Source organism: Falco naumanni, chromosome 5 (genome assembly GCF_017639655.2).
Source record: "Falco naumanni isolate bFalNau1 chromosome 5, bFalNau1.pat, whole genome shotgun sequence".
Taxonomy (NCBI): Eukaryota; Metazoa; Chordata; class Aves; order Falconiformes; family Falconidae; genus Falco; species Falco naumanni.
The window spans coordinates 37,488,114-37,500,076 of NC_054058.1; the positions used below are offsets into that span (position 1 = coordinate 37,488,114).

At 45.5% G+C, this 11,963-nt stretch overlaps 1 protein-coding gene across 1 annotated transcript in view; it reads left to right on the top strand.

The window, feature by feature from the left end:
• Positions 1-2,816, top strand: part of PLBD1 (phospholipase B domain containing 1) — a 39,105-nt gene extending 36,289 nt beyond the window's left edge. The window contains exons 10-11 of the mRNA XM_040595537.1: positions 915-1,021; positions 2,567-2,816. Coding sequence (XP_040451471.1) covers positions 915-1,021; positions 2,567-2,734 — 275 coding nt within the window. The 3' untranslated portion in view covers positions 2,735-2,816. The remainder of the gene's footprint in view (positions 1-914; positions 1,022-2,566) is intronic.
• Positions 2,817-11,963: the final 9,147 nt, after the last annotated feature.

The following is an 11,963-nucleotide window of genomic DNA, read 5'->3' on the forward strand; positions in this document are numbered from 1 at the left end:
CAAGGTGGGAAACCAGGCTAAAATTACTCTTAACAGAAACAAGACTGGGTTCCTTCTAGAACAGGGGCCCTTGGGCTTGCTGTTTGACCTTTCCAGCGAGCTTCCTGTGCTCCAAGAGACTCTGTGGACTGCTGTTACCTAATAAATCTACAGCCTGTCAAACCTGAAAGCCTTAAATTCCAAGCAACAGTTAAGTCAGATCAGACCAGAAAATTTAGTGTAAAGCTTCCGGTCTCTTTTCCCTATTCAGGCAAATGATCTTTGGTAGGTAATGCTCTACTCCGCTTTTCCTTGACAGGGGGGTTCTTCAGTGGATTAAAACCAGCTTAATTAGCTTTTGGCTAAGCCCATCTCTAAGTAAAGATTGCTTTAGATGCTCTATTTTTCTTGCCAATTATAGGGAGCATGCTGATTACCGGGCTTGAGGTTTGGGAGACCTCTCCCAGGGTGGGGTAGCAGCACGCTCGTAGGTGTTGAGGCTTGTCCACCTTCCCCTCCTGGCTTGCAGCTGCTACAGTGGGTGTTCAAAGGCTTTGCCTCTTGCCACTTACTTTAGTCCACAACAGGAAAACAAAGGTTCTCACTGCTCTTCTGCTTTTCTCTTTGACAAAATTCCTGCAAACTTTCATCATGTCAAGTTGCAGATGTCTGTGGTTAGAAGTTGGCAGCAGTGCTCCTGGCATGAAGAAATAGCTGTATGGACTTGGATTAGGAGCTTGTCTACTTAATGTTCTGTCTTGAGCACTGCCTTCTAGCTGGTACCTGGGGAGGAGTGTGAGATCAGTGTGATAGACTTGCATTTCTGCCAGTGCACTTAATTTTAGTAGCTTGGTCACTTTGCATCAGCTTTTTGTAAGAGGACTAAATTGTTTTCTTTTCTTCCTTCCTTCCCTTCCTACCACATTTCTCCCCAGACTATCAGCATGATCCTTATGCTGAACACAATCCTTGCAACACCATTTGCTGCCGGGAAGACCTGAATCCTTCTTTTCCAGTGCCTGCAGGCTGCTATGACTCCAAGGTAAATTACCTCAATTTCAATACCCACTGAATGGTTGTTGCAGCCGATTTGTGCTCCTATCGGACCTGTAGCCTGTTTCCTTGCACTAGGGCCTGTCCAGGCCTGTCCTCTCTTTTCATGCTGTCGCAGTGATTGGGCAGATCCTGAGACGGTAATTCTGTGCAGAGTCCTGTTTCCTGTCCCTGACACCAGTCCTGGTACAGTGACAGAAGGCAGAGGATACAGGGCGAGGTGTGTGAAAGAATTATGTTCAGGGGTTAAACCCCAAAGCCTTGCAGCAGGAGGAGCCTGAGGCTGAAATGAGTCTTCACATCACTGGGAAGGTGACTGTTTTACAGCCTCAGCCTCCGGTTGGTGGGGGCTGTATGGGTGCCTCCCCAGAGCCCACAGGAATGTGTTTTCAGTCTCATTGTAGCTTTACCTTTACAAAAGCCTGGCTGTAGTAAGTCACCCGGCTCCAGGGCTCCACCTCTCTGTGAAACTGCTTTGAGCAAAGTTTGGGGAAGATCACTTTGCTTTCCAGGGGTGTGTGTGAAAACCCTTAGACTCACCATCCTGGTGAAAGCAGCGCTTTTTCTAGGCAGCTTGTGTGGTATTTTCACTGTGGGGGGCAATACCTGGGTAAGCAGCTGTCCAGCCCAGGTGTGCTGGGAAGTGGTACAGTGTGTTATCCTGTGGGACCCAGCCTGCTGTGATTCTGGATTATGAGTTTGGTTGCTAGGATGGGCCCTGTGGAGACTGTTTTGGAATTGCCAGCGCTGTGTGTCCAGTCGGCTTGTACAGGACCAGGCCAGCTGCCTGCAGTAGGAGCCAACAGGAGCTCCCAGAGTTGGTTAGTCAGAGATGAATGCAGAAAACTGCTGTGTAGAGGTGTCTGGTAAGGGAGTAGGTCAGTGCATGCTGGTTGACATACCTTTTCCAGGACAGCTGGGCAAGGGGAGTGGGCTGGGCTGGAGAGAACAGGGGACCCAAGAGGGGTATTGAGAGAAATAGCCCAGAGCAGAGGCAAAACCTGGCAGTTGTGAACAGTAAGGGGAATTGTGGTGTCTTTGATTTTGGGAAGATGGAGCAGGCTGGGGACCTTTTGGGAGGTAATGAAGGAAGAGGGCAGAGCCTGGGCAGCAATATTAACTTTTTGCTACCTTTGTCCTTTCCTGAATTACCCTGACATGCCCCAGGGGACAGCCCAAGTGCTTAACATGCAGCAAAGCTTAGGTCAGACCCTCTAGTCTGTCTGCTGCAGCTCCAGCTCTGAGATGTGCAAACGCAGGGAGGATTGAAGGCAGGCGTGCTGCCTCTCATCCTGGAGAACTGGAGAGCGGCGTGGGCTTGTGCTTTGCTGCTGCCCTTCAGGGCTGCCTCTTCTGTGGCTGAAGGTGCCCCTGTGCAGGGGAGGAATGCTGCCTGGTCAGCATGCATTTCCCGTTGTTCATTTTTACCTTACTGTTATAAAATCTTCTGGAGCTGTTTCTGCTTTGTGGGATTATGGATGCATGTCAAACACCAGGCAACCCTTTTGCCCTGAACTCCTGTCCTTTATTGCAGGTGTCAGATTTCCGCCTGGCTTCATTGTTCACAGCCACTGCAATCAATGGCCCCCCAGTACAGGGTGGTCTCCCTGTCTTCACCTGGAGACGGTTTAACCACACGCGACATCAGGGCCTGCCAGAGTCATACAACTTTAATTTTGTCACCATGAGGCCGATTCTGTAAAACCAGCATCAATATTCCCAAATGGATATTTTTTTAATTGAAATTTTCATTCCTGTGTGTAATAAATAGACCTGGATGTCCACATCCTTGTGCCTTACCTGCTTTCTCCTATCCTGCCTGCCAGGCACCGTGTACTGATACTGGCCACCTCGGTGCAGCCCAGTGCATGTTCCACTCTTCTCAGCATTTTGGGTGGCTCTTCCTTTGACTGGGATTGATGGGAAGCAGGCACGGCACTGCTTCCTGGTGAACTGAGCCATCATCACAGCTGTGCCCAGAGCAAGAGTAGACTGCAACATCATCAATGAGAGTGATCTATCTCTAGTAGCAACATGAGACCTGCCTGCAGGGCTGGGCCAAGCCAGGGGGCTGCTTTGGTGTATAGCGGCCTTATCTCAGCACTGGCTTGATGTCTGCTTTTTGCCTGAGCAGTGCCTGCAAGATGTGCTGCAAACTGCTTCTCATCAAGAAATGTCACCAGTGGAGAGAGTAAAGGCTGCATGCCCTGCGGGGGATTGGTGTGCCAGCTCTACAGGGCATGGCTTTCAAGTGCTGTTTGCAACATTTCCTTTGTCTCTCACCAAAGCAGCATGCAATGGTCAGGCTGCAAAAAGGGAGTGAAGGGATGTGCCTGTTGATTGCTGAAAGCAGCCTGATGCTTTTGGAAAGGTACAAGTCACATGCACGCACACAAACCCACACACACCCCCACACACACCCCCAAAGGCTGCAGTGTAGCAGCAGCAGAACTGTGTGTGTGTGTCTGCAATGGATCTCTTGCTGAGGGCCCATGCCATTGTTCAGTGACCTCTTTGCCTGCTCCCTCAGCTGTGGAGGTGGAATGTGACACTGGGATGGCTGTGAGAGCCAGGGCTGTATGTATTATTCTTAGTTACCTGTGCTTACACCGAGGCATCGTCAGTGGGCTGTTTTGTGCTAGATGTTATACATGTAATGAAGTAAAACAAAATTAACAGCTCTTACCTCATGGCCTTGATGGTCCAAGCACAACAGGGCACAGCATTGCCCTTTGTTCCGAAGGTGAAGAATGAGCAGTGTTGTTATCCCAAATCCAGGTTCTTCATCTGGTGAGTAAGGGCTGATCCACACACAGAGCAGAGACATCAGTTTGTTGCATGTCTGCGCAGAGATGGGTGCTAGGTGGTAAATCCACAAAGCTAGCACATTTCTTAACACATGGTAAAACTTTTTGTACACTTTGAACAATTGTTTATAATTACATTTAGTCACACTTAATTCTTGCTGGTTCTTACCATCCTTGTCTATTTAAAGGTACAGTATTTTTTCTTTTCACTGTGCACGTTCTATGGGGAGGGGGCTTTGTTAGTAGGGGGCTCTCTTTGCTTGAGTGTGAATCTTTTAGTATGCCAATTAGGATAGCTCATACATAGTTAAGTAATTTTCTGTTTGGTCTCGTTAACCATTTGGTTCTCTCTGAGCTGATCTTCTTGGCTTGACATATTTATGGTGTCTATTCCTTCTCCCAAGGCCATGTCTCGTTAACTGTCTGTGTGGGTTGATTAACACACTTTGTTTTTCAAATTCTTCCTTGTTTTCTTTAAAGTAAAGAATTCTTAACAGTGTGAGGTTTTGATCAAGACCCTAGGGTTTAGCTTGTGTGATGAGGAAGGGAATAAGTTCCTGCCCCATGGGTGAGGTTCTGCCCTAAGTATTTGGTTGTCATGATAGGGCTGATTTCTGCCAAGGGAAGAGCGAGACAGAAATTACAGCAAAGCTTTTGCTGAGGATGAAAAATCCATGCAGGGACTGAAGCAATTCGTTTGCTGGAGCAGGAAGAGGTAAGTGTGAGAGGCTGGAGAGCACTGTGTAAAATGACTTATCTGCTGAAGTACTTGCCACAGAACTGCCTTTTGCTCTGCAGTACAGCTCTTTGTTGGGTGAAATTCACTGGGCAGAATTACTCAGCTGTGGTACCCAGCCACACGCAGCCACACCGTAAGTGTATGCATCTGTGTGCCAGTTACAGCTGTGCCTGTGCTAGAGGAGGATGAGCGTGATGTTTGCTTGGTGCTGCTTGTGAGCCAGAAGAGATGATGGTGCTGCACAGGCGCTTTCTGCCAGAGGCGGTGAGGAAGAAGCATCCCTAGTCACAGAGTTTTAAACACTGCACCCCCTCCCTTTACTCCTGCCCCTGAGGTTCTCTGTTAGTGAAGGTGTTTTGCTCACCCACAGCTGGGACTGCAGGGACATGGGCCCCTGTGTGAGCCCTGTCCCGTGTAGCTCATCCTTACCCCAAACTCTGTGTTTATAGACCATCTCCATGAAATGCTTTGCAATCCTGCCACCTCTTCCTGCCCTGTTCCAGCTGTGCTGAATGAAGGGCAGTGGGACACCAGGGACGCATGATGACCCCCTGAGCACGAACAGCAGCACTCGATGAAACAGCACTACCTCTGTGTTGGGCCATGGTAGCTCCAAGTGCAAGGAAGTTCTACCCGCCATGTGTCACTTACTTACCTTGTGTTGTTTGCCTGGGGCCTGTGAAGGCCTGTTTGTTGTTCCTGCCAGCCGGTCATCAAGGGTGGCTCACCCTTGGCCTGGTTTGTCAGCTTTGTGAGCTCTCACGGGGACTCTGCAGCTTCAGCCTTACAGGGCAGCAGTCTCGATGCTTTTTTGGCTAAGCACTAAATGTGAACTAAGCACTTTTTGTGTATCCCTCAGGTGCTGGCAGCTGATCGCTGCCTTCAGAGGCATGTTTCAAACTCCTGTACTGAGGACTGGCAGCTACAGAGCCATTGCCACAGATTGAACAGGCTGTAGCAGGCATTGAGGACCATACCTAATTAAAAGAAGGAATGGAGCTGAGTCACAAAAGGCAGTGCAGGGATCTGAGCTGACAGCAAGCAGAGAACCAAGCATCAGCTGCTTGTTTGAGACTGGAAGTACAGAGTGGCTGGAGGATGGTTGGCTGTTTGCTACTGGGCTGCCACTCCTAGGCAACACTGCAATGTTACAGGTTGTATTTACTGCCTTTTCACCTGATCTTACATAAAAAAATACTAATGGAAAAGTATTGTTTAAAAGTTCATTCCCAGGGACCAGGAAATTGCCAGTTGATTACTGGGTTGGGCAGTGTTCTTGATCCGGGGCACACCTGGATGCTACCCCCTGTGGGGAGCAGAGGCTGCAGCAAGTGTGACACTCTTGTTTGTAAATATGCATTATCACGGGAGATCTGCCTTTTTCCTGCCTTGAGCCTCTTGCCCTGAGGCATGACATGCTTTCTGCTCAAACCCAGAGTTGTGGGAAAGCAGTTCTTACTTTTAAGAGCCCTCTTCCATGAGTAAATGTTTACATCAAGGGCATCTTAGGAGCTTTAAGACTCCAATCCATATGACCGCATATGGCTTCCCCCCCTCCTTTTAACAGCTGTGCTGCCAAAGCTCACTGCATTCCTTACTGTGCTGTCCTGTGTGCTTCCTTTGCCAGCAGGCCAGCCTGGGCTGATGAGCTGCTTCCACTTTTCCAAGTCCTATGGGTGCTGCCTTTTAAAGTTAAGGTTTTCAGGCTTGGCTGGAGAGGGACTTACTTGATGGGGAGATGGAATTGTAAGGGGGTTGCAATAAACCTCTCTTGCAATAATGAAAAGTGAAGAGGAAATCAGTCAGACCACCAGAATTACCACAACTAATGCAAGATTTTGCTTCCCTTACCATCTCCCTTTTCTGAAACTCAGTAACAAACTCACCCCTGCTCACCCCTCCCAGGGCAGCATATAAACACGGCTGGTCGTACCCTGCATGGCCTTAGCTCTCACAGGGGGCAAGGTCTGGCAGCAGCACTCTTTGCCCGTGTAGCAGGAGGCACTCATGCAAGGTCTAACCAGTGCCCGTCCAGGCAAGACTACACAGTACGGCCGAGGGAGCAACCAGCTTCATTGCTGTGTCAGTGTCCTGGTGCTGTGCTGCTGGGTCTGGTTACTTCTCAGCCCATTCCTCTGTGTAGTTAGTTTTGGGGGTGGGCGGGTTGGTTTATTTTTTAATTTTTCCTTACGTTATACAGTAGAAACACCACTGGGCTACAGAGGTGTGCTTCGCTGTATTCTGCTCAGGGGTTGTGGCACATCTTCCCAGACATGCCATTGCGTGTATGGCAAAGCTTCCTTGCACCAAAAGGTGAGTGCTCTGGATGTTCACTTTGTTTTATGCCAGCGCAAGCTGCAGTTACAGTGGTACTTATGCACAGCAGTTGGCTATGCTGTATTTGATAATAAAACTAATGGTCTAAACTATGTGCAGTATGTATATTTATTCTAAACAGGCACTCTGAAGAAACCGAGGACTTTCAAGTGTGATTCTGTTCAGGCATCGCTTTGCAGAGTCTGTCTTTTGGCAAGTTTAATAAGTGCAGGGAAGCTAATTACTACCATTACAAATTAATTATATGACCTTGATGTACAGGATCAGGATACTCAGGGTAGGCATGTCAGTAACTCCAGGTGTTAATTACTTTGAATTCTCTACAACTTGGCAGCACAGCTGCCTTCTAGTAAAACAGATTTGTTCGTTTTCAACCAAGTTGCACAGTGTATTTCATAGTGCTGTACCTGGCTACTACCCTTGAAAAGCACCTGTGGAAGGCAGAGACTTTCTTGATTCCTGCACTAAACCACCCTTTTTATTACTCCTAATTTCATTACCCTTGACTGATGCAATTGGTTCTGTGCACACCAGCTTGCCCCCGGCTTTAGAAGCATGGCTGGTTGGGCATGCTGGGACCACTGCTGCAGGCGCAAGGCTCTAATGCTTAAGGGTGCTCTGAAAAACCAAAGTCATCTCCTGTACTTTGTCCAAAGCCTCTTCCCTAAAGAATGACCATCTTTTTCAGAGGCCAAACCCCACCCCTTGGAAGGAGAGGAGAGTAGCACTGGTAGTTTGGTTTCCATTTCTGTCCTCCTCTGGGGTAATTTTGGGGTACAATTACTTAATTCTGTCTGTCCAGGATGCAGAGTCCCTCTTTGCTTGCACAAGTGCCTGGAAGGAGACTTTCCAGAAGTTACTGCATTGCTTTTATTTTTTGCTTCTGTGAAAAGGCTGAGAGGGCAGCATCACGCATCTGGGACTGACTGCTGCTGCACAACATTACTTGAGCAAGACTGCAATGCTTCTGGAGAGGAGGAGCACACAATGGGCTCTGTCAAAAACAGTTGTCTTCTGAGATGTCTGGAACTAAGCACATATGACTCAAAAAGTTAGAAACCCAGTAGTTTATTTCAAAGTATAAATTTCAGGCTTGTCAGACAAAACCCCACTACAGTTAACACAGACACACACACTAATCTACAGTACATACAAAAATGGGGAAAGCTTGTAACTGCCCAGTTTTAATTGGACAGTAAATCAGTCCTACTTTTTTTTTTTTTTTTTTTTTTGTATTTACAAGTCCAGCAACAAAACAAAACAAGACATCAGATTTTGAGTTTCCTAACAAAGGATTTTGCATGTTTGACTTCCAACGGCCAATAAATTACTAAAGCTGAACAGGATTCCCCAAACAGCTACTACCCAGTTATCTTATTTACAGCTATACCCCATTAAATTAAGACAGCGCTTCAAGTATATATATGTCTGTGTGTGTGTATATATAAAAAAAAGGAAAAAACCAATGCTCAGCCTGCGTAATCACAATGAGAAATAGAGAGGCATTTTAACAGGTACTTAGAAGGGATGAAAAGAAAATTCATACATTTGCTTTCTCTTAGCTAGCCTTATTTTTCCTTTCTCCCCTCAGAAGGTGTTTGGAAGGGAATACAGATTTTGGTGGCAGGGCTGGCTCAGTGTCATTTGAACTCCTCTCCCTCCAGTGTTTTCCTACAATGCTCACCACTATCCAAACCAACAAATTTTAAAAATATGTATTTAATATATAAAGCTTCTGTTTAGAAAAACCTAGACAAGTATTTTTAACTAAATAAAAATACTCAAGAGTTTATAGGAAGGCAGAACCACAGCTTCATTTTGTATGGTGTATGCGATACTTTTAATACTGGGGAATGGCTGTTTGGGGAGCAGGAACAGATTTGACTTGTCCCTACATATAATACAGGTTCTAATTTATTGGACATTTAAGACAAACAGCATAAAGGAAGGGCTGAAGTGACTATTTTTGTTACAGTACAAAATGGTGCTCATATCCTGCTGTTGGGTCCAATCACGCTCCTACTGAAGGCACGAGGGGTTTTGCCATTGTTTTCAGAGGAAGCAATGTAAGACACCTTATTTTTACAGGGAAGACACCATGGGCATTTCCATTTCCAGCCTTGTGCTCCATGATCTAACGCGGCCAATGGTAGCACAAATAACTGAAAGGAGCAAAGTCTAAGAGCAACTACTACTCCTAAGGAAACTGGTCAGAGCATTGAAATAAGTACAAGCTATGGGGAATGTGCCTGTGCACCCTCGTGTTTTCTGAAGCTGCCACTGCAGATGCAGCACACATAGCTATACCTACAGTCTGCCCCCTTCCTAGGGTTTAGTTATTTGAATCCAATAAAGCGTTTTTGACATATAATGAAATAAAAGAGGCCAGTGAGCTGTAACTCTGAGGGCAGCAGTGGAAAGGAATGGTGTTTTGCCATCAGCACTCCAGAGCAAGGCCCCTTTCCAACCAGAAACTGAGCTAAGTGGACATCCTGATGCCCTTGTATCCCACAGAGAAAACAAATCAAACTTACCCAGAGAGTAAACGAGGATAGAAAAACAGCTGTAGAATCAATGCTGTGTTTGTTAAAACATGGGGAGGGTGGTACTGCTGAAATGTCATGTGGCCTGTGGCAACAGCAAAACACTAAGTCAGAAACAACTTTATACCAGCCTACTGAAAGTAAGATGGAAAAACTTGGACCAAGTACAGAGTAGAAATGAAAACAAACCCCTCCACTTAAAAGCCAGATAGTTTTTAGCATATTTAGAAGTGGATTATTGGAGGAGTCCAGTCTAGAAGCACAGTGTTAACAGACCTGTACTGAATGGTCCCAGATATTTTGGTAATCCTTTCAAATAAAGTCTGTTAAATGAAATCAATTATTTCTGAATATTTTTTGCTACCAGAAATTTAGCATCTCAATAGTTTTACTGTTTCTGGGAGGTAAAGGACAGCAAAACAACCAGTCACCCCACAACAAAGGGAAAAGTGCCATGAGTTGAGGAATGAAACAATACTCTGGTTTGTTAGTGTAAGGGGTGAATACTCACTGCAGAGATCTGCTCCACCATGGACACGATTTTGCAGAAACGGCATAGTTCTCTCTTTGTGTTTCACTGATTTAAGGACCGTTAAGAGCTTCAAACAGAGCTGTGGTATGTGAAAGTCAGGCCGTGCTTTATCACATACTTTGCCACCACTACTTGCTTAATATTCTGAAATTGAACCTTTAACAGCTCTGCTAGCATGAAACAAAAGAGAAAGCAGCTTTCACCCCACAGCTGTGATGGGGTCAGTCAACAACAGTAGGTGGCTTATTTAATCTGTTCACAAAAAATCAACCACACTTTGCCATACACAGCAGAAATGGATCTATGAAACCAGAAACCAGTTTTTACAATCAGTTCAGTTGAGAACTGTATCTTTCTTCTGCAAATAAAGACGAGAGTCTTTCTGTAAAGATACCGCCTGTAAGACCTCCAAACACAATACCCAGACCAACCCTAACGCCTCCTTTGGAGAAAGAAAACCACCACCACCACCTTACACAGGACCCTCACACCCCCTGCCTATCCCAAGCAAGACAAAGCTAAAAACAATCCTGACCTACGCACAAACCGTAGAAAAGCTCATGTATAGTTTGGGCTGGAATCACAGCTAAATAAGCAGTGTAAGTTCTAGGCTGTATTCTAATATTTATTTTAACTTTCAAACTGTAAAACCTCAATGTACTGGTACGGCCAATGGCCCTTTGGTACCATCTCAAAGACACATTAAAAAAATTGCCCGAGGAGGACTTGACAGCCATCAACTGGAATGAACTGCTCTAACCTCTACTACAGAACTGGCTTTGTAAGGACGCAACTTTCCATAAGTAGACTAAATGCATTAAGTAATTATTCCTTGAAATAGCCAGACAAGACATTTAATTCAACATAGAAAAATTCAAGGCATTATTGATTATTGGCACCAGTAATACAGGGACAACTGTTACTGAAAGGGAAGGTTATGTTACTCTCCTGACAGAAGTGACAATCCCAGCTACATGGAGTGCAGTAAAATAGCATAGACAAAAGTTGGCAATGTAGTTTCTTGCACTGCAAAAGTTCTCAAAGGGAACAGAACTAAAGAACCCACAATCTCATAGCATATTTCACCAGCCATGTTTTGGGACTTAATTTTCCTGCCCCTTTTCAACCTTGCTTTATATTTAAAAATGTTGGTTTTAAGAAAGCAAGCACTGAAATGAAAAAATGTCATCTTCCACAGCTTTGCTATGTGGCAAAGTCGATGAAAAAAACACCAAACCCAAGACTTTCCCTTCTAAATCCAATATTTTGTTCTGCTGGGCAGGGATGCGACTGAAAAGTGCCAAAATAAAAAGCTTACATATACTTTCTTGTCCAGGTGTGTTACTATTTGGTTCTGCAAAAAGTTTAACATGACTGCAACAGTGGGGTAGATATACCCATTTCTTTTCTCAGCTCAGAAGCATCAGGAAAGCATCTATTAACATTTGCAATTGCTCACAATTTTTAGGCCAGTGTCTAAAATAGACACTGCTTCAGATATGTCAGCTTTCTGCAGAGGCAGGCAGGCGGTGAGAGAGAGGACAGGGAAGTCAACTTCTTAACTTTCTGTACTAACACTGGGAAGCCAACTGGTTATCTTTTTGTACTAACTGAACATCCAAACTGAGTGTGAACAGCTAGAAGCTTCCATGGTGCCACAACACAGAGGTTTCTTCTTTGGCTGAACTGCAGCATACAGCTTTTCCAAAAGAACAGCAAAAGTTTCTCGTGGAAAATGCTGTCTGTATACTCTAAGATTATTGACAGGACAAAACCAACTACTCAAGAATTACAGTGAGGAAAGGGTTGAATGATGCGGCAGATATAAACAAATCCGGTATCAGCAGATGTTACACTTCCTGGTCTTTACAGAAATAATAGTTACTGCAGACCAGGAAAACGAGAAGCACTAATGAAAGGCTTGAAGGGTAAAGGGAACAGTAACTCCAAGCAAATAAAAGAACACCACAAGG